Source organism: Struthio camelus, chromosome 29 (assembly GCF_040807025.1).
Source record: "Struthio camelus isolate bStrCam1 chromosome 29, bStrCam1.hap1, whole genome shotgun sequence".
Lineage (NCBI taxonomy): Eukaryota > Metazoa > Chordata > Aves > Struthioniformes > Struthionidae > Struthio > Struthio camelus.
In genome coordinates this window covers 4,530,427-4,552,976 of record NC_090970.1, presented here as the reverse complement: position 1 = coordinate 4,552,976, position 22,550 = coordinate 4,530,427, and the positions used below count along the sequence as shown (strand labels likewise).

Genomic DNA, 22,550 nt, shown 5'->3' with positions numbered 1-22,550 from the left:
TCCCTCTTCCTGGGCATCTACCTGGCTGCCCTCCTGGCCAACGGACTCATCATCACAGCCGTAGCCTGCGACCACCGCCTCCACACCCCCATGTACTTCCTCCTCCTCCACCTCGCCCTCCTTGACCTGGGCTCCATCTCCACCACTGTCCCCAAATCCATGGCCAACTCTCTGAGGGACACCAGGACCATTTCCTATGCAGGATGTGCTGCCCAGGTCTTTTCTCTTGCCCTTTTCATTTCAGCTGAGTATTCTCTTCTCACTGTCATGGCCTATGACCGCTACGTTGCCATCTGCAAACCTCTGCACTACGGCACCCTCATGGGCACCAGAGCTTGTGTCAGGATGGCAGCAGCTGCCTGGGCCGGTGGTTTTCTCCATGCTCTGCTGCACACTGCAAACACATTTACAATGCCTCTCTGCCAAGGCAATGTCCTGGACCAGTTCTTCTGTGAAATCGCTCAGATCCTCAAGCTCTCCTGCTCACACTCCTACCTCAGGGAAGTGGGGGTTTTTGTGTTTAGTGCCTGTTTAATATTTGGGTGTTTTGTTTTCATTGTGCTGTCCTACGTGCAGATCTTCACAGCTGTGCTGAGGATGCCCTCTGAGCAGGGAAGGCACAAAGCCTTCTCCATGTGCCTCCCGCACCTGGCTGTCGTCTCCCTCTTTGTCAGCACCTCTTTTTTTGCCTACTTGAAGCCCCCCTCCATCTCCTCCCCAGCTGTGGATCTGGTGGTGGCCGTTCTGTACTCGGTGGTGCCTCCAGCAGTGAACCCCCTCCTCTACAGCATGAGGAACAAGGAGCTCAAAGATGCACTAAACAGATTGATTCAGCTGGTTCTAGTTCAGCAGCACTAAGCTGCCCAATTCTCCTCACAAGCAGTTTCCGATTCATCTCACAAAACTGTTATGCTTTGCACATTCTCTCTGTGATCATCATGTTTGTACACAAGGGTTTGAATTCATTCCACTTATCCAGCAGCATGAACCCTGTCTTTTTGACTGAGACGCCTGCTGTGAACATCTTTCACTGTATCAGAGCTGGCTTAGGTCTAATAAAAGAGGATTTCCTGTGTGCAATGCTTGAAAGTTGGGCTGTTCTTCCAAAACTGGAGTAAAAAATGTGCTTGAGGACTTCCACCCCAAAAGACCCTGTTGCTTTTCCAAGGGCTCTCTATGGGCTCAAGGCAATGAGCTCAGAGGTGATGTGTTAGGGAAAGAAGGTGGGATTCAGCTGTCACTTGTGGGTGCCCAGGGCTCCTGGAGGTGGTCAAGTGGTATCTCCCATCCGACAGGGCTGGAGACGGATGCCTGACCTTCTCAAAGGCAGCATGGAGCCTCCAGGAGAGCACAGGGCATCTCCCAGGGCACTCTGTGCCTTGAGGTGGGCAGTGAATGGAGCTTCACAAAGTCAACTGGAGTCATCCACACTTAAAGGGTAAAACCAATGAATATATAGGTGAGTTAGAGCTCTACTATCTCACAAGAGGCAGTGGGGACCCAACAGGCACAGAAAGGGAGCCTGGAGAGTCCTTCATGTCACCTCCAGTGGAAACCATGGGCCAGATCTGGGGACACACCTGAACACAGCCTGAGCCATTGGAAATGCCCTGTGATTGCTCAGAGCATCGTCCATGGCCACAGATCCCTTCTCAGGCACGATAATGCCCATCCAGCTGGGTCTGCTTCCCACCGTGACAACCCCAGCCAGCGTGGAGTCACCCCATGGCCCCGTGGCCCCACAGCCCACTCCCTCTGCACAGCAGCACCACCAGCCCGGGGCCCTGCGGGGAGCACAGGGAAGGGTCCAGGAACGGTCGGGCAGGCCAGCCTGGACACACGGATGTGGGGAAAGGCTCTGCGGGGAGCAGGGAGGTCCCTGGAGAAGAGGAAAGGAGCAATTGTGCACTGGCAAGGAGGCATAAAGGAGGAAGAGGAACGTGTTTCTCTGTGTGTCCAGGAAGGGCAGGGTGCTGTGCCCCTGGGGCAGCAGGAGCGGCCGGAGGAGCCCCAGGGCAGGGGGTCTTGGTGTGTCGTGGAGAGAGGGGCTGGCCCGGGGGGCTGCAGGCAGCCTGGGGGTAGGGGATCTCCTGGACAGCAGAAGGAGGGACCCAGAGTGTCCCTGTGGCCTGCCTCCTGGTGCCACTGGGGCCAGTTCCAGCTGGGAGGCTGGTGGGACGGCAGACACACATCCCCCCTGCCCTGGCCGCTCACCCCAGGTTTCGGGGTGCATTTGGCTGCTCTGTCCTGCTGGGTTCAGTGCCTGTATGGAGGGGAACGGCCGGCCCTGCCCGGCCTCTCTCCCAGCCATGACCCCGGCAGACCCCGGGCCATGGCTGTGCGCTGACCCCCGCGTGCGACACGGCCGGGGCTGGGCAGGGTCCGGGTGCTGGGGGAGAGTGCCAGAGCAGGAGGGCTGTGGGGGGACGGGGCACCGAGGGCTGTGGTGGGGACGGTGCCAGGGGCACATGTCCCCAGCCCTGAACACACCCTGCCCTGGCCAGTGCCTGCACAGTGGGGCCATGGGGCTGCTCTCCAGTCCCAGCCCTCCCCACCTTCCCCCCAAACATGACATCCACCTTCCAGAAGGACAAGAAAGAGCCTCTGGGAAAGGACAGACTGCTCCTTGTCACCTCAGCCCCTGCAAAGCAAATCTTCCTGGGAGTGATTTGCAGCCCTAGGAAGGGATTGGGATCAGCCAGCATGAAGTCATGGAGGGCAACTTGTGCCCGACCCACCAGATTGCCTCCTGTAATGGGATGACTGGCTGTGTGGACAAGGGGAGTGCTGTGCATAGCTTGTGTATAGCTTGAATGGAGGAAGGCCTTTGACATGGTCTTCCCTAGCACCTTTGTCGCCAAAGTGGGCAGATGTGGGATGGAGCCGTATGCACTGGAGTATGCAGGAAATTAGCTGGAGGCCACCTGGCTGCAAAGGTGGAGAACAGTGGTGCAAAGTCCAACGGACTAATGGCTACCAGTAATGTTCTTCAGAGGTCACTACTGGAGCCAATGCTGTTTGCCTTGATGAGTGATGCAGATGATGGGATGGAATGATGGGATGCTGTGGTGAATTAACTCCCCTCCACATCATAGGAACATACTAGAAGATGAACTACCAATCACCGTGCCCTATCTATAACCTGGAGCGGGATCGATACCGCACCAAAAGGTCCCGACTACTTTCCTTTTAAGTTGATTGGGCATCCCAGATGAGGTGGTCTGGGCTGTCGACCAAAGGAACCTTCTGGGAGGCTGGCAAGGCAGCGGGTAGGCAAATGGCTGGATTGAAAGCGCATGTTTTGTCTGGTCAGGTTAGTCCTCCTGGGTGACTACATACTGGATAAGTCTAGTTATAAGAACCCCCGGATAAAAGCTCACAAAGGCAGGTGGACACTCGCCGAAGGTCGATGCGGCCGGGGAAGAAGAGGCTGTGGCAGCTCTTGTCAGAGCTCTCGAGACGCCCAGCCACCTCCTACAGGCACATTTCCCCGGCTGAAGACGCCAAGCAGCTGCAGCGGCTGGCCACCATCGGAGCGGCAGAAGCGATGCTCCACGGGACTTCGTCACCAACACCCCCTCGACCGGGGCGCCGTGCGAGGGCACTGCACTACGTGGAGAGGAAGCCTGACCTTTCCCACTCCGACTCCTACGATTAGGTGTCACCCCGTCCGGAGGGTCTTGCGGGAGGTCTCTAACTGAGTGCCGCTTCTTCCAGCAAGAGCCATGTGTCCCAGTCCCAGTAGGGAGCTGCTGCTCTGTCCCCGGGATCAGAGAATACCCCGTCCGGAGGGATAATTGCAGCAGGCCCTGCACGCAGGTGCCACTTCTTCCCTCTGGGGCTATTGCCCCCCAGCCGTGTTCATTGTCGGTTCAGCTCTAGCCGCAGCCATCTAGTAGCTTGGGCATCAATCCCCTTCCACGACCTTGTTCCCCTTTCTAAAGGTTGTTTCTTTATTGTTGCTGCACACTTAGATATGAAATAATGTCATTATTGTCAATTTTCATTTCTGTACTAGTATATAAATATTGTGTCTATGTATATATGCATATATATACATACACATATATATACAGTTACTGTTATGAGAGGAGGAATAAAGTTTGTTTACTGTTAAGTGTTGTGTGCGCTGGCTCTTGTAAACCCCCTCACACCTCAAGAAGGCAACCCCCAGGTCAGCTGAAGAATCTCTAAGTGGCACATACGGCTATCTAACATGCCCTTTTCGTGGTGCACGTGCACTACTGGCATGGGCCGCCACAACAGCATAACTCCGACACGGCCCAAGGACAAGGGGAGCAGCTCCCTGGCAAGGAGGACAAGGCCCCACAGTGAGGCTGGTCACTCTGTCTCCCCTGATCTTGTGCCCACGAGAACTCCCTCCCTGGCTGCCTCCAGACCCTCCATGCCCACCCCGCTGCCCAGCACACCACGACAGCCCTGGCCCTGCCGCCCCCTCCAGCACCTCCTGCTGCCCCAGGGACAGAGCCGCCTGCCCCGAGCTGGTGCCCAGAGAAACTTGTTTCTTGTTCTCATTTTCTCTCTCTGCCTGCTGCCCTGCTTTTCTCCTGGGACGTCCCTGCTCCCCAGAGAGCCTTTCTCCAGGTCACTGTGTCCATGCTGGCCTGGGTGTTCTTGCATCCTCTCCCCTGTGCTCCCCGCAGGGCCCTGGTCTGGTGGTGCTGCTCTGCAGAACGAGCGGCTGTGGGGTCATGGACCCACGGGTTGACTTGTGACTAAGCTCTTGCCCTGCTGGCTGGGGTGGGAAGCAGACCCAGCTGCACAGGGATCACCACCACTGCTGCCATGTGGCTGTTCTCATGGACAATGCTCAGAGTGACCCCAGGTTGTTGGCCAGGGCAGGAGATGTGTTTGAGGTGTGCACTGTGGTGTCCAGCCTGTGGTGTTTCACTGAGGGTGCAGGAATCACTCTCCCGTCCCCCATCCCTGCTCCTCCTGGGTCCCCTCTGCCTCTCCGGGCACTGTAGAGCCATCGTTTCCCCATGCATACCTGGATTTAGTGCTGTACCTTCTGGTTACTCCACCATGGACCATCCTTGATTTTTGGAGGCTCCACCCACTGCCCACCCCAGGCACACACTGTCCCTGGACATCCCCTGAGCTCTCCTGGGGATCTCCTGGAGATTCCCCTCCACAACAGTGGGCAGCTCTCATCAGCACTGTCACCTGTGGGACAGCCCCAGGCAGGTAATTCAGAGACCATTCACTGTCTCTGCTAAACACCAAGAGATGAGCCCTGAATCCAGTCCTCAGTGCCCAAAAGATCACCCAGGGCCTCTGAGCTCATCCCTTGGATCCCACAAAGTTCACAAGCAGAGCAGCAGGCCCTTTCATGGTGCAATCCCTTGGGCATATTTTTGACTCCATCTTCTGAAGAAAGGCCAGACTTCAGGCACGGCACAAGGGAGATGCCTTTTATTATAGGAAATTGATTCTGGAAGCCAGGTCTGGCACAAGGGTGCCCATGGCCTGATCCTGCCTGTAGTCACAGGACACCTGAACATCAAAATACAACCCTACCATTCCCAGGTTACGAGAACTCCTGGGCTGTAAACACACATGACAGCACAATAGGTCAGTGTGGAAATGAGACGAAGCAGTTGTGAAAAGAGAAGGATCTGCTTCTGTGGGTGGCCACCTCTGCAGGAAAGCTGCAGTCCCCAAGGGAAGGCTGCAGCCAGCAAAAGCCTGCTGTGGTGGTGTGGGGACGGTCCTGTGAAACAGAGGGTCCATCCCCACAAGCTTCGTCCAGAATCTCCTCCCCTCCACTCCTACTCTGCTTTGAGTGTTGGTGCTCTGTAGAGGGAAGGGATCAGCCCATGACAGCCAGCTGCCACCCTTGCAGGAGAGGGGTGTGAGATCACAGCCTGACTGTGGCCATTGGAGCTGAGCTCTCCTAGTGGACACAGGACCCATGGTCTCACCCGACCTGTACCCGTCTGAGCCTAACTCTGTGCCTGGGAGCTCCTGTGGTGTCAATGCCAAAAGAGACCCTGCAAAGGGAAACTCCCCTCATTGCACTGGGGGCATCCGAGGGAGCTCAGACTAGCAGGCTCTGAGGTTCCCCCATCTCAGCTGAAGAAGGGGAAGCCTGACTTCCAGCTTCAACATGGTCTCTGGGTCAGATTCAGGAGAGGAGAAGAGGAGGAGAAGCAGGATGAACCCAAACATTTTCCTCTAGAAATGAATATAATGCAGAAAAGTAAGACAGACAGAAGTGAACAAGTCATAGCTGTGACCAAAAGTATCCTGGGATTGATGAGATGGTGGACATGGGACAGTTATCGGTGCTAACATTGCACTGATTGCAAGAGTTTCTCCAGGGCATCCTTGAGCTCCTTGTTCCTCATGCTGTAGAGGAGGGGGTTCACTGCTGGAGGCACCACCGAGTACACAACAGCTACCACCAGATCCAGAGCTGGGGAGGACATGGAGGGGGGCTTCAAGTAGGCAAACATGATGGTACTGACAAAGAGGGAGACGACAGCCAGGTGAGGGAGGCACATGGAGAAGGCTTTGTGCCGGCCCTGCTCAGAGGGCAGCCTCAGCATAGCTCTGAAGATCTGCACATAGGACAGCACAATGAAAATGAAACACCCAAGGAATAAACAAGCACTAACCACATTGAGCCCCACTTCCCGGAGGTAGGAGTGTGAGCAGGAGAGCTGGAGGAGTTGGGGAATCTCACAGAAGAACTGGTCCAGGACATTACCTTGGCAGAGAGGAATGGAAAATGTGTTGGCAGTGTGCAGGAGAGCACTGACAAAACCAGTGGCCCAGGCAGCGGCTGCCATCCTGACACAAGCTCTGGTGCACATGAGGGTCCCGTAGTGCAGGGGTCTGCAGATGGCAACGTAGCGGTCATAGGCCATGACAGTGAGGAGAGAATACTCGGCTGAAAAAAAGAAGACAAAGAAAAACATCTGGGCAGCACATCCTGAGTAGGAAACGGCCCTGGTGTCCCTCAGGGAGTTGGCCATGGATTTGGGGACAGTGGTGGAGATGGAGGCCAGGTCGAGGAGGGCGAGGTGGAGGAGGAAGAAGTACATGGGGGTGTGGAGGCGGTGGTGGCAGGCTACGGCTGTGATGATGAGGCCGTTGGCCAGGAGGGCAGCCAGGTAGGTGCCCAGGAAGAGGGAGAAGTGCAAGAGCTGCAGCTCCCGTGTGTCTGCAAATGCCACAAGGAGGAAGTGGTTGAAGGAGCTGAGATTGGACATTTTGCTCTCTCCAGGCATGTAGGACTGTCCAAGGAGAAAAAAGACAGTGACAAGTCAGGAAAGACCCTCTCTGGACAAAATTCTTTCCCTTTCTTACAGACATTCCCCCCCACTCACTTCCGCACACACATTGCTTTTCTCCTTCTCAGCAGCACCTTTGTTCCACTCCCTGTCCAGAGCCCCACTTTGTGCTGGCTGAGTGTGCCACGAGGAGCAGGGACCTCTGCCCAACGGCTCCAGAGGCATCAGTCCTGCTATGATGTAGGAGGGCTGTTCAGCCACATCCAGTTCAGAGGCATGTTGACCACCCAAGTAACAGCTTCACTTTGGGGGGGTAAGTGGGGGAGGGATCTTGCTTGTTGGTCTGCTCTGCAGGGTAGGAATATGCACCCTTAACATTGCTGTGAGTTGGCAAAATTCTTTAACCATAGCAGAATCAATTCTTCAAGCGCAAGGACGATGAAGAAGTCACAGAGCCATAACAACCTGATCTCTCTTACTTCAGTTAGTCGGAGACCTCTGAATGCCATTGACATGATAATGTTCACCATCTTGTGTGGAAGATGGTAATCAATCAGTCCCTAACCAAGGCTGGAGAGAATCTGGCAGAGCTTTATCTTCATCTTATCAAATGTAGAAGCGATACGACCTTAAGACAGGAACCATCAGCCAATAATGTTTAACCAGTGCAGTGAATACTTTGTTCCTGTTCCTCACAAGAAAGAGGCCAGACTTGCAGCCCTGGCCCTTCTAGAGTCAAGGGGAGTCCTGCCACTGGCCTCACGTCTCTGTGAATGACGGTGGTTAGTGGTAGGAAGAGCCCAGGAGTGGGGATCTCTACCATGTAAAGAGGAAAAGAGTAAGAAGTCTCATGAATCTGTTTTGCATTTGTAAGAAATAAACAGACATAAGATTCAAAGGCTGATAATGTTGATGTCTATCAGTATTTATAAAGAGGGAATTATTTAGCAAGGCTACACTGGTGACTCTCAAGCTGAGCTGAACATGCAAACCGGGAAAGTTATGATTTTTCCAGTCTGTGCTGTGGTGTCTCAGGATTAAATCTTAATGTCGCTATGTGTCCAAAGTGCCCTTTGTCAAATACTCACTAAAATATACTGCTGTCTAACTCACATGGTTAAAGCGCTGGGAAAAAAAAAAATTCCCCTTTTATACCTTTTCTGGAACTAAAACATCTCCTTACAGAAAAACAGCTGCCTTGGCCGTGCACCTCTCTCAGCCACAGGACAATCTCAGCCACAACTTACCCTGAAAGGAAAGTGGCCTGTGCTGACAGTGGTGTCCACTTGCACAGCACACATCTCCAAACTCTCCTCCCTTTCTCAGCTCACATGTTCTGAGAGTGATGGAGAGGGTGTGACATAGCGCATGGCTCTGATGATCAGAAGAAGGACTCGGTGATGTGGCTCTGAGACAGAGGGAGCTCTCAACACTCAGCTTGTAGCCAAAGACACACAGGGCTTATTTCAGCTGCCCACACACAGCCACCGCCAGCAGCACTTCCAGTTCCTTAGCACCTCTGGGGCTTCTGCACGGGACATTCAGCTATCACACATGTCCTGCAGAAGGACACAGCAGCGCACAGTCCAGCAGCTTATCCCAGGGAGGGTCAAGGGTCTTAAAGGTGGAGGTGTCCTGAAGGGACAGTCAGCTCATTCCCCAGCCCCACACACTCTGCTCCTTTGAGCCCCACAAGCAAGAAGGAGACTTCCTCCTCTCGCTCCATCTGCAGAGACAGCTCTATGGCTAAAACCACAGGGTCTGTGTCAGAGTCTGCAGCTGCAAATGTCATCCCCAGAAAGCCCTCGAGCAAGAACAAGAGCGGCCCGGACAGGGGGAGAAGCAAGGAGCAACACCTTGATGCTTCTGGCTAGGGTGGCAAAGAGAGAAAGAGTGAGGGACACTGAGCAAGGTCTTGCCCTAACCCAGCTGTGCACACCACCTCCCAGATGCAGACATCACAGGGCAGTTGTCCTCAGTCCCTTAGTCACGGTTTAGGAAATGGGCACTCAGCAGGAGAGCTGCTCCTCTCGTCTTCTGGGGCTCTGGCTGCCAAAAAGACAATTTGGGTCCTAGATCCCTTGGCCTCGAGGGCAGAGGGCTCTACTGGGTGGCAGAGGACAGATGCAGGGGACTTGCGGAGGGGAAAGCATCTGCACTGCCGGAGCTGGCAGAGCATTTCCTGCACCCCAACCTCGCATGAGGTTTCTGGTAGCAGTTTCCTCTCCCTCTTGGATCATTTCTCTGCTGCTTGGAGATGTGCTTGCTGGGAGCTCTTCCTCTGTCCCCACACAGACCCCATCCCACCCACTGTGATCCCAGCTCTGCCCTACAGAAACCTCCAAGCAGCAGGAAGCTGCCCAAAAGCATCTCCCTGTGTGCAGGAGCTAAAGAGCAGACCAGAAGATCTCCGATGACACTGGCAAGGTGATGTTGGTGGTGCCTGCAGGCTGAGGGGTGGTGAAGGCACTTGCTGAGCTTCCTTGCAGGTGTTGTCACCCTTCAGTGTGCTGGTGAAGAGGCTCAGCCCTGGGATTACACCTCACTGCTGCATTTCCATTCCCACCAGGCAGAGACAAGTCCTCTGGAAAACTCCACTCCCCAAATATCCTCGTGGTGAGCGAGAGCTGTGGACAGCCCTGACCCACGCAGCGCCCTCTCAGCGGGACAATGAACCTGCCCTGCTGGGGGGTCCCTCCTCCCACCCAGACCTTCTCCCTGCAGCACCGCAGGTTGCTGCCCAGGCAGGCTGAGTGCTGACCCACCCAGGCAGCAGAGTCACTGCCCCGGGCACACAACACCCCGCGGTGGCAGGGACACTGCACCTGGGACTATACCCCAGCTTCACACCCCTGCACCAGCCCCGGCACAAGGAAGCAGCACGCCCTGTCCCGGGGACAGTGGGGCAGGACATCCCTGCTCTGAAGCCTCTCTCCCTCTTCTGCCCTGCAGAAGCCGGGAGAGCGATCCTCACAACCCCATTGCCCTGCAGCCAGACACTCACCATGCAAACAGCTGGGAAGATGTCTCCCACAAGGAGCTCTCCTCTCTCCTCCCACTCCACACTGCCTTCCACTTCTCTCTGCCTTCTCGCAGCTCCTCTCAGCAGCAGCAGGCAGTGCCCACAGCCCTGCTGCTCTTGGCAGAGGAGCTGCTCCTGCACACAGCTGGGCACATGGGCACTGCTGCCATGGTGCCACCAGCTCCCTCTCTCCCAGGAGCCTGGCCCCACTCAGGAGCAGGGACACAGCTGCAGGCGTGACTTCCTCTGCCCCTCGGGCTCCCTCGAGATTGTCCTGGAGCTCCAAGGCTGACAGCTCCTGAGCGGCAGCACGGTCCCCTCTGGGAAATGCTCTTGCAAGTGTGCTCATCACCTCCAGTCCCTCTCTGGGCTGTGGAGGGAGACTGATTTCAGCAGTGTGCTTGATCCCATCAGGGGACAGAGGTGAAGAGAGGGGGACATGTTCCCCTCTCTCAAGCCCTATTCCTGTCCCAGGACCAGGCAGGAGACCTGGGCAGGGACAGGGAGAGGGAGAGGGAGAGGGTCATTTCCCCTGCACAGGGCAGGGATTCAGAGGAGCAAATGCAGGTGGTTCATCTCAGCTTGGCAGGCCTTGGGCAGCAGGGGGATGCAGCTCCCTCCCAGGCAGCCCACAACCCCCTAGCAGGTGGGATTCCTCTGGCCTCAGCTCAGCTGTGCCCAAAACAGGTGCCTGCATGCAAGCCCTTGTCTGAGCTGCCACCATGAGCAATAGGGGTGGAGAGGGGAGTCAGCAGCTCGCACCCAAAGCCCTGGTGATGGCTGAGCTTCCAGGCTTGGTCCAAGTCCTGTGTGTGTGTGTGTGCCAGCTGTGATGGAGCAATTCTGAGACACCCACATCCTGCCTGAGCCTCAGCTGTGGGCCAGAGGGGTGGTGGGGTGGGTTCCCTTGGCCATCTGAAACTACACCAAATCTTTGGGGGCATCTGAACTTTAATTAGCCATGTGTTTCTATGGAGCCCACAGAGCTGTTCAGCTGACCAAAAGGAGGAGTTCACCAGAAGGACAGCCAGCTCACTCTCCAGGCTCCACCAGCTGTATATACTGCCGCTCAAGTCACCACAAAGCTAAGACACAGGCTCATCCCGGCTTTGCAGACACTTCCATTAATTCAGGGCTCTCATTTTCAGGCAATAAGAAAGGCCTCTAGTGCTGTGCCAGGTGCCTGGGGTGCCCAGCAGGAACCGCAAGTGGCTGGCACATACCACACAGGACCTCCAGGGAAGGCATGTGCTGGTGGAGTGAGTTTGTGGCAGACCCCACAGGATGTCTCAAACGGTTTTGCGGCCTGTGTGCCAGCAAGTGAACACCAACACCATGGCATGGAGGCAAGGTCCTTCCCAGCGACACCCAGGGGTGCTGCAGGACTGGGAGGCACATCACACCAGAGTCTCCACTCGTGTGCCTATGCTCTCAAACCCTGATGGTTCTCCTCTTCCTGATCCTTCTCACCTGATGATATCAACAGCAAACATGCCAATGATGTCCGCAGCATGACTGCATCCAAGACTGCCCTACCCCAGGCACCTTCTCAGCAGCAGCTTGCCCCTCCTGGACAGCCCCTTCACCTCTGTCACAGGCCCCAAGCTGCTTCGGAGTCACCCGGCGCAGCAAACCCCTCTCCTACCCCAGGGCTGCATGGCCCTGCTGTGTTTCTCTCTGGCTTTGGGGACTACAGGGTTTGCTCTCTTCATCAGCATTACACAGCCATGTGCCATTCGCTCCTGCATGTGTCTGCTAGGAAGCAAAGCCTTTGCATACATGATGTCCTGGGCACTCAGTAACAGGTTTCCCTGTCATAAGGCTGCTCTCAGCCCTGGTGCCACAGCTGAGGTGCTGCAGCTCAAACATGTACAAACGCCCTCAGCCTGGGTGCCATGGAAGGTTTGGTTTAGGGGAAAACTGAGGAAGATAGGTTTTATTGAGCAATGGGTGCAAGGTGTCAATCACCCTGTCCTCTCTCTGACCCCGGTTAGCCCGCAGAAATCTCCCACTGCCACAATTTAAAATCATTGGTGGAGGGCTAACATGGGCCCTCGAAGCCCCCCACACCTGTCAACCACGCAGAATATTCCAGAAGGAAGGTGAGTCCACAAAGTGGTCTGCAAACAGGTCCACATTATAATTCGGGATCAGAACCGGACCACTAAGAGCGGCGGTCTAGACAAATTCACCCCATCCCTTGCCTGCCGTCCCAAAGCAGGATGGGTATAAAAGGGGCACACGCGAGCACAGCCGACGGCGGTGGAGAGGAGGAGAGAGATGAATTCCCTGCAGCGGCTGGGGAAGCAGCAGCCTCGGCGGCCTTGCTCAAGGTTTGAAGGCACCGGGCAGCCTTCTCCAAGGCTCTGCCCCTCCACCGAGGGAAGATCCCCTCCCCGGCAGGCTGCGGGACAGCCAGCACCGCCGTGCCCCCTCATCTGGGACGCTGGGTCCGGCAGCTGGGGATCCCCCCGCCATTAACAGCGGTGGACGTGTGAGTATAACCCCCAGCGGCGTAACCACCAGGCACCTTTCCCCTCACCGCTTTGAGCTCATGTACACATAGGGGTACTTGTAGATATTGTAAATACTCCTGTTCCATGTTGTGTGGGGGGCTGAATGTATGGTCACTGATTAATTAACTGTATATTGTTGCTATTATTGTTGTTATTACTAGTTTTTAATTGTTATTGCTACCAGTGATGCATATTAAGCTTTGTGATTGGTTTCTGGCTGTTAATTGTGACCCATTCATAAGCGACAGGGACACCTATAGCGCCACCCCAAACCTTCCTGTAGCGTGGAGCGCTGTGGGGACCAGAGCGTGAGGATGCTCTGTGGTTGGCTCAGCCGCCCCTCCTGGGCCTCCCACGACAACAGGTGAGGAAGGTAACTTCCTTCTTCTGATCCAATAACTCTGGGAAGACAACTCCACCGATTTCCTTCAGCAGACTTCCGTAAGAGACCGTCTTCTACTTTCTAGGCTTCTGAGGGCTGGCATTAAAGGAAGGTGTTTAAAAGATGAAGCAGGTTACTCTTATGGTGATGATGTTTTCCTGAATATAGAAACACAGATCCTAACCAGATGTGTTCATCCCACGTCCTTTTCTGCACAGCTGCAGCCCAGGCAGGCAAACCCCAGCCCAGATCCCTGGAGAGCGTTGGTCTGCCCCAGGGGCAGGATATCATCATGGTCTCTGGGTTATATTCAAATGAGAGGTTTCTGAGGAGGAATTGGCACGAACCAAAACTTTTTATTCTTTTTGCAAGAATGGATCAGAGAAAGTAAGGAAAACAATAATAAAAAAAGAACGACATGTAGCCTTGATGCCAGATGCCCTGGGAATGAGGAGGAGATGCACGTGGGACAGTTACTGGTGCTGACACTGTACCCATTGAAAGAGTTTCCTCAGTGCCTCCCCGAGCTCCTTGTTCCTCAGGCTGTAGAGGAGGGGGTTCACTGCTGGAGGCACCAGCGAGTACACAACAGCCACCACCAGATCCAGAGCTGGGGAGGAGATGGAGGGGAGCTTCAGGTAGGCAAAAAAATGAGGTGCTGACAAAGAGGGAGACCACGGCCAGGTGAGGGAGGCACATGGAGAAGGCTTTGTGCCTTCCCTGCTCAGAGGGCATCCTCAGCACAGCTCTGAAGATCTGCACGTAGGATAGCACAATGAAAATGAAACAGCCAAAGAATAAACAGGCACTGAACACAAGAAGCCCCACTTCCCTGAGGTAGGAGTGTGAGCAGGAGAGCTTGAGGATCTGGGGAACCTCACAGAAGAACTGGTCCACGTCATTGCCTTGGCAGAGAGGAATGGAAAATGTGTTGGCAGTGTGCAGGAGAGCATTGAGCTGCCATACTGACACAAGCTCTGGTGCCCAGGAGGGTCCCGTAGTGCAGGGGTCTGCAGATGGCAACGTAGCGGTCGTAGGCCACGACAGTGAGAAAAGAACACTCAGCTCCAACTGTAAAGAAAAATAGGAAGACCTGGGCAGCACATCCTGAGTAGGAAATGGTCCTGGTGTCCCTAAGGGAATTGGCCATGGATTTGGGGACAGTGGTGGAGATGGAGGCCAGGTCGAGGAGGGCGAGGTGGAGGAGGAAGAAGTACATGGGGGTGTGGAGGCGGTGGTGGCAGGCTACGGCTGTGATGATGAGGCCGTTGGCCAGGAGGGCAGCCAGGTAGATGCCCAGGAAGAGCGAGAAGTGCAAGAGCTGCAGCCCCCATGTGTCTGCAAAGGCCAGGAGGAGGAACTCTTTCGGAGAGCTGCTGTTGGACATTTACTCTCTCTGGGAATGGGGACCTGTCCAAGGAGGAAAAGACAGTGACAATTTAGAGCAGTCTTCTGTGAGCCAAACCTTTTGCCCTTCTCTTGGAGACTCCCACATGCCCTTTGTCCTTTTCCTTCATTCAGTTCCTTGTCTTGAGTGCTAATTTGCACTGCCTGAGTGTGCCTTGCAGAGCAGTGGCCACTGCTGCTGATCTCCAGTGGGGTCACTTCTGCTCGGCCAGAGGGTGTCAATGGAGGGAGGTGACAAACTTTCCCAGGTATAGGGTGGAGGACCTTGGGTGTCATGAGTGACGTTCAGGAGACTTGTCTAGTGACCCAGGGGGAAATTTCTCTATTTACCATGATGAGAGATGAATATAGCACTGCGCCTGACCGGTAAAGCCCTACAATGGAAGAAGGCTCAGGGGAGATGGGCAAAGGAGTGGATCAACTGGTGTAAATGGTTCTGCCTGAGTTCATCAAAGGTGTGTGAATGTCTCCCTGAGTCAGCCAGATCTGTACGGGGGAAGTGTGTGTGTGGCTCAGCCCAACACAGAGTTCAACACCTGACCAACTAACAGAAGAATTGCCAAGGGACCAACAGACTTGAGCTGGTTTCAACCCACATACTCCTTCCCAGTGACTGGGAACACCCAGGGTCGTGACGGTGAGCATATTATAGAGACTGGTAACAGGGATCACATTTTTATTGCGATTAAATTGCATATTGCAATTGCTGCATTTTGCTAAGCGTAACTTACACTTGTACTATGATTTCAGTACACTGCTGCATCACTCTGCTGAATCAAAAACCCCATGTAACATCAAATATCATCAAAGAATAAATTTTGATATTAAACATTACACTCCCCAGGTGTGGAACATCAAAAAGACCCTGGTCAGACACTATTGGACTCTGTCAAGCACGCGTGCCAGCTGTCTTGGGAAGGGAAGATCCTTGGGAGGGATTCATCTCCCCCAGCCTTGCCCTCTTGGACAGAGGTGTCTGTGTCCGGATCAGTCACACCAGCTCCCACTCCAGCAAGGCAGAGGAACAGTCAAGTGAAGGCAGGGGCTGACCCGACCCTTTCTAGACATCTTCGTCCCAATGAGATCCTGAGACCCTGTCCTCACGCCCCTTTACCATGTGTGCTCTCTCTGCAGGCACTGTGGTGGGAGGGGGAGGTGACTAGCTCTGAGGTGCACATGCTGCAGCAGGTTACGTCCACCCCTTATGTGGAAGGGCAGGTCAACGTTTAGACACCTGTTTTCTCTGGAAAATAACCTTCAGCAGAGGAGTGATTATTTATTTAGCTTTTAGGTGCCTCCCTCTCACCGTGGCAGCATTCTTTGACAGAGTAGAAATCTTTGGCGTTTCAGTTGCTCTCAGCATGAGCACTCAGGCATCCCAAGGGGAAAAGAGGATCTGGTCTGCCAAGGAGTCCTGCCCCTCACTGCCCTGCACTCGCACCTCTCTCCGCTGAAGGACACTCACCCTCACAAGTGCCTCTCAGAGAGAAACTGGACGGAGCGGAGAGTGGAGGACTTCAGGCGGTAAGGGAAGATTTCCAAAGTCTTCTCTCTCAGCCCACATATGGAAATGGTGATGGAGAGTGGGACAAGGGCAGCTCATTTCCCAGCCCCACAGGGTGCATTTTCTGTAGCCTCACAGCTCCGAAGGGAGCTGGGGACGACTCACGCCCATTCACACCCCTCTGTTGCACAACTTGCAGTGTCAGTGTCTGAACTGCAGCTGAAACCCCCCAACCCCAAAGAGCCTGAGAGAGGAACAGGAGCAGCACGGGCAGGAGGGGAAACAAGGGGCAGCACCATGATCCTGCTGCTGAGGGAGGCAAGGAGAGAGACGGACGGGCACTCACAAAAGCCTTCACCTTGCCCACCTGGCCATGCTGCCTCACAGACAGCGACATTGCAGGGCAGTCACTCCCAGCCCCTTTGTCAGGCTGCACAAAATGCCCCTCTCCTCTGCTGGAGGTCTGGCTGCAGAGGAGGCAGCTCATGCCCTGTTCCCCTTGGCTGTCAGGGCAGAGGCTCTGCTGGGTGGGAGAGGAGACACAGGCAGCATGCTCAGAGGAAGGTGTTTGTATTGGAGGGACTGACCATGACTTGCAAAAATCCATGGAAAAATCCACTGAACTCCACAAACACACAGGAGGTGGGATTCCCGTTGCCCAACCTGAAGTGGGCCCAACAGAGATGTCTGCATGGGAGCTCCTTGTCTAAGCTCCCGCTGTAATCCCTGGAGATGGAGAGTGGGAGTCAGTTGCCCACACACAAACACCTGGGGACATTGGAAGAGACAGAGGTGGTCCAAAGCATGTGCCAGTGTCTCCTTGCTCTGATGGAGCCACTCTGAGACCCCCATCCTCCTGGAGCATCAGGTGGCAGCAAGGTGCGGAATTTCCTTGGCCATCTCTAATGACCCCAGGTGCCCAATACTGCTAGACACCCACTCACGAGGAAGATGAGACATATCCAGATCCCAGTGTTACCAACAGCTCATGTCATTCAGTGCAGACACTTGATTTCATGACATAGGAATAGGCTGGAAGGACCATGTCGGATGCCTGGGGTGTGCAGCACAACTGCATGCTTCCAGCACATACACCATGGCACCTACAGGGAAACCATGGCCCCTTTTCAGTGCTTCCTGGACAAGCACCCCAGGGCATCTCACGTTTCCTACCTGTGCCCACACAACTGCCCTTAGGCCCTTAGGCCAATTCCATCCTGCCTGCATTCAAGCGTGCTGCATAAATGGGAGGCACATCACATCGAGGTCTCCACTCTAGTGTCTGCACTCTCCAACCCTTCTGGCTCTCCTGCCCCTGAATCTCTTCTCACCCTTCCACATGATATGAACAGCCACTGGGCTAGTGATGTCCTCAGGGTGGCTGGATCACAGGCTGCCCAGGCCCAGGGACTTCTACAGTAGCATCTTGTCCTTCCTGGAGATTGCTTCACCTCTGTCACAGGCCCCCAAGGTGCTGCACAGCTCAGCTCTGTTTCTCCCTGGCCTTGGACACTGCAGGGTTTGCGCTCTGTCTGTGGGAACCTCCTTCCACCATCACATTGGCCACCTCCTATCCATGCCAGCATGTCACCCCTTGCAGTCAAAGCCTTTGCCTACAGAAGGCCCTTGGGAACATGTTTCCCTGTGACAAATCTTCTGTCCGTGCCACAGCTGAGGTGCTGAACTCCACATATATGCAGACATATGCAGCCTGGGGCACAGCCAGGAGCAAACGGAGATGCCCAAGCTGTCACAGCACTGCCACATGCTTGGAATAACGGAGATGGGGTGGGGTCACTCGCATGACTGCAGTCCTTCAATGGCAGAGTACAAGGTCTTCAGGAAACTCCACCAGGGAAGGTGAGGAGGAGGAGGAGGCCCTGTGTGGGAAGGGCACATTGCACAGCATCGTGTCCAGGTGGGTTTTGAATCTCTCCAGGCAAGGAGACTCCACACCCTCTCTGGGCAACCTCTTCCAGGGCTCTGTCACTCTCACAGGCAAGAAAGTTTCCCTCAGATTCAGGTGGAACTTCCCCTCATGACACAACTCGTCCACAACAGCACACCTGCTGCAGGAGAGCTGACTGCCAGCCCAGGCCTCACCAAGAGGCCCCAAGCACCCCCTGCACCCTCACCCCTGTAGAGCTGCATCTGCTGGCAGAGGGTCTCTCTGCGTCCAAGCTTCTGACACAGCTGAGGCAGCGACTCCAGCAGCTACTGGGGAATGTCCTCTCCAGCATGACATGACCATATCTGAGCAAGCATACACTACTAGGATTGGAAACAAAGGTGCCTTCTTGCCCCCTGCTGTGCAGACTGCGGCCTCTCTTCACTGCACTCCAGGAGCTGCACTCTAGGCCTGGCTCTTCTACAGGCCTCTGCCTAGCACTGACTCACAGGGTGCTTGACCCACCCTCATCAAGGAGCAAAGGCCCCAACTCCCTCTCCTCAGGGGCAACCAACAGAGCCTCTTAGCGGCAGCTCCACCTAGCTAGAGCTGCTCCCAGGAGAAGTTAAGGCCTCCTGTAGTTGTCCTTGCCTAGCTCTCCTTGCCTATTTAGCAGCAAGCACCCTCTAGTTCCTCGGGGTCCCCAGAAGGCCCCTCCCCCAACTTCCAACAAGCTCCTCAAAAGTTCTAAGCAGAGCCCACACACTGCTGCACAAACTGCTGCCTCTGTTTGCTGCCTCTGTTCTCTGTGCTCTGGCTTCCTTTTGGCAGGGACTTGGAAAGCCACCTCTCTGACAGTCTTCAAGGGGGATGGAGCCTCCCTTCTGCAAGAGTCACCCTGAGACTATTCCGAGACAAGGAAGGGTGGTTGTGGGGACGTTCTCAAACTCCAGCAGCTGCACAGCTGGGAGCTGGTCACCTCACACACTTCTGAATGAGCCAAGGTGCAGGTCCTGAGGCATTGCACTGCCTTCCAGGCTGTGCACCGGAGCCTGGACAGCAGCCCTGCAGTGTGTGGGCACGTGCTGAGAAGCCCAGGAGCAAAACTGTGGGAGATCCAGGGCACTAGGTGCTGTACAGCCTCATGGGAAAGCCAGGGTGATGGGGGGTGGATCCAGGGTGCCAGGGACTGTAGCCAGGGGAGAAGCACTGCCCTGAGGTGATGCTGAAAAGCCCAAGGACCAGCTGAGCTCCAGAGGTGGGAAATGGCTTTCCCCAGGCTCAGCCTGGGCAGCAGTCTTGGGAAATGAGAACACTGCCCCAAATTTGCTCCCCAGCCTTGCCCATGGTTATGGAACATGGGAAGCACCAGGGTCCCACATAAAAGCCCTCTGGATGATGCGTGTTAAGGGCCTATTTGCTCTTTTCTGGCATCTCATCTCTCTCCTAAGCACCGCAGACTGAGAAACCTTGCTGAGGCCTTTTCAAAACAGAGAGCCTGCTTTGGTGCCTGAAGGAGGACGGCTGCGTCCTGTCCCATCCTGTCCTACATCCTCCTTTGACAAGAAGAGTGACCCACGGGAGAAACCTGTCTCACCAGGCTCACCAAAGCATCGCAGCCCATGGCCACCCTTTTGTGCTGTTTGACCTCACATGACTTTGATCCCATCTTTAACAAGTGGCAAACCCCTAACATAGCCCCAAACCCCAGCTTCCCACACAGGTCTGCCCTGTGCAGAGACCTGTTGGTGCAGGGGCACAGAAGTGACCTCTGCCGTGACCCATCTTAGATTTTTCACAGCCTTTGTCACCATCTGGTCACGTTCCTGAAGGAGTTATCAGCAAGTTTTGGAAACTAACTGTGGGGAGAGGAGGTGATTGCTTTGCAGAACATGGAGGGAAATCTCTCTGCTCTCTCCCTGGCTGTGCCATCTCCATGGCGGTGACCTACTGAGCCCAGAGATGACACGGGCTGAGGTCACAGTGGGATGTGCCGCATCACAGAGAGGTCTCTCCCCGGTGCCATGGGAGAGCCCTCACTTCCCTGCAAGGCCAGGGCACGGCTCACACACTCCCCACTGCTGCCCTTCAGAGCTACTCCCCAGCAAGGAGGGAGGACAGGAGGCAGTGGGGCTGCACTGGGGCTCCTCACCAACAGGCACAAGAGCAGGGACACATTGGAGAGGAATTGTGAGTGATGAGACAGGAGACAAGAGAGTCCTTTTTCCCTGGAGGGAGAGGCGAGCCGAAGGAAAGGGGCCAAACGAGATGGAGACTGCTGGACCAAGAACATTAGCCCAGACCACGGATACTTGTTTTCCAGCACTCTGGCAGCTCTCCGCCAAGGGTAAGGGATTGAGGAACTCCTTCCTGAGGTGTCGCACAGAGACTGTGAAATGCAAAAACAGTTGTGGGACCTGGGCTGTGGGGGTGTCTGGACAGGGCTGGGGGCGGCCACAAGAGCCCTGCTGGAGGGTCCCGTCTGGCTCAGGGCACAATGGGGCAGGCAGGAGTGCTGGGTCCTGGGTCTGGGGCTGTCCTGAGCCCCGAGGCTCCTGTGGGGCTGGCTCCATCCCCTCCTGGTAGGGTGGGAGGAAATTCAGGCCCAAGTTTCCCTGGAAGTGGGTCCCCCCTTGGGGTCTGGCTCTGGCAGGAAAGGGGTGCTGTGTCCCAGAGGCTGCAATGTCCACCAGATCCCAGGGGGATCTCAAGAGCCTGCTGGAAATGCCCACAGAGGACATGAAACCTTCCCCTTGTAACAGCCCTCAGCATGGCACCAGACCCACCACCAACGATGGTGGGAGGGAGGAGCTGCCTGCTGGGTCATGTGTCTGCAATGTTGCCATGGCATCGCCCCCAGTGCTGCCCTGCTACTGGCTGACAAGAGGAGGAGGGTTGTGTTGGGTTGCCGGATGTCTCTGTCAGCCCATCACAGTCCAGCACGTGGGTTAAAGACACTTATAAGTGCAGTGGGAGCAAAGCAGGAGAGCAGGAGTGGGAGTGAGTGGGTGTGTAGGTGTGTTCCCATGCTGGCCCTGGCCGTGTGGGGCTGCTCTCCTCCAGGAGCTGCCACGGGGTTAGCACCATAGGACAGAGGTGCCTGGGCCCCAGGGGAGCTGTCCTGCAATCCAGATGTGCTGGCCGGCCCCAAGCAGCTGCGCTGGGCGGTACAGTGTGGTTTGGCCGAGATTTGTCTGCAAGATGGGAATGCTCTTTCTGCCCTTGGATTGGTGGAGGTGGGAAGGGAGCAGGAGCAGAGGTGGGAGTGGATGTTCAGAGGAAGTGCTTGTTGCTGCCTCTTGGAGGACTAGAAGGAAACAGAAGGGCTGGAGAGTGGTCCTGGGTGTGATTTGGGGCATTTGAGGGGGGGTGTCCTGGCTGCTGGCCTGTGTGGTGGTGTGGCCTGTGTGTGCCTGCTGCAGAGGGGCGTGCTGGCTGTCCACCGTGTGTGAGGCTCAGGGTGGGGGTGAGGTGTGTGCCAGAAGTTGGGTGGCGTGTGGTGGGGAGAGGCGGTGGCCCCAGGGTGTTGGTTCTGGGTGCGGGAGGAGACGTGTGGAGAGAGCAGTGGTGTGCGTGGGCAGTGCCATGAGGCTGTGGAGGTGGGGAGCGCTGCGAGGTGAGCAGGTGCCTTGTCTGCTGGGGCCCCGGCTGCCCTGGTGGCCCCATGAGCCAGGCACGCTGGCAGCCGGCTGCCTTCTGCCCGCTCAGCTTCACGCCTGGAGTTTCCTCCGCTCTTGCCAGGCTCTGCAGCCAGGACCCACCCGAAAGTGCAGGGAGCGCTTCTCCTTGCTCTGAGAGCTGTACGAGGCATGCTTTGTCCTCCTTTCCTCTCGGTTGCTTTTTGTGGGGAGAGCTTTGGTCTTGCAGCAGTGTTGGCTGAAGGAGCAGGAGGTCGTGGGAGGTGCTCGTTCATGGCTGGGCGTTAGCGTGCTGGAAGGTGTTTGGAGGAGTGAAGGCCTTGTGGAGAGGTGTTCTTGGGAGAGGGGCAGGTGTGTTCTTGGGAGAGGACTCTGAAGGGTGGCTGATGGCTCCCTGTGCCCAATCTCCCTGGACAAGGAGTGCCTTGGAGGAGGGAAGGCAAGGCAAGGGTGGCCTGCGAGGGATGCGCAGCCCCGGCCTCTCTTCCTTCCAGCTGCCGTCTCGGCAAGTTCCTGCACCGTCCCGCTGCAGGGTGAGCTCTGGGTGCTGCAGCAGGGCAGCGAGAGAGCCCCCTTGGGCAGGCATGAGTGTGCGAGGTGTGGTGTGGTGAGGTGCTGACGCGGGGAAGGTGGTGGTGTTGGCCTGAGGTTTGGGTGGGTGTGAGGAGCCCCACGGAGCTCTAGGGGCATTGCTGCGAGTGTGTGGAGCCAAGGGAGTGGTGGTGAGCACAGGCGTCCTCCAAGCAGCCTGCCGGCTTGTGGGCAGGCATTGTGGAGGCTGAGCGCTGGAAGCCCTTTCCCCTTGGTGTTTTCTCCCTGAGCGCTTGGAGAGTTGCCACTCCTTTTTTGGGAGGTGGGGAGAGTCCTAGAGCCTTTGCATTGTGACCACTCTTGTTTTTCGGACTGCTCCCTGCTGACGCCGTGATGGGGTCGT

At 55.8% G+C, this 22,550-nt stretch overlaps 2 protein-coding genes across 2 annotated transcripts; one reads left to right on the top strand and one right to left on the bottom strand.

The window, feature by feature from the left end:
- The first annotated feature begins 267 nt into the window (after positions 1 to 267).
- On the top strand, positions 268 to 858 carry LOC138062754 (olfactory receptor 14J1-like). The gene has a single exon (XM_068921760.1). It carries the CDS (start codon positions 268 to 270, stop codon positions 856 to 858), a length of 591 nt encoding a protein of 196 aa, XP_068777861.1.
- A 5,453-nt stretch (positions 859 to 6,311) lies between these two features.
- On the bottom strand, positions 6,312 to 6,857 carry LOC138062753 (olfactory receptor 14J1-like; the record flags this gene model as incomplete). Its single annotated transcript, XM_068921759.1, has 1 exon — positions 6,312 to 6,857. A coding segment is annotated over one exon (546 nt), but the record flags the coding sequence as incomplete, so codon positions are not given.
- Positions 6,858 to 22,550: the final 15,693 nt, after the last annotated feature.

Bases quoted from the DNA above. Each gene is read 5' to 3' on its own strand.
- LOC138062754 (XM_068921760.1), top strand. From the start codon at position 268: ATGGCCTATGACCGCTACGTTGCCATCTGCAAACCTCTGCACTACGGC.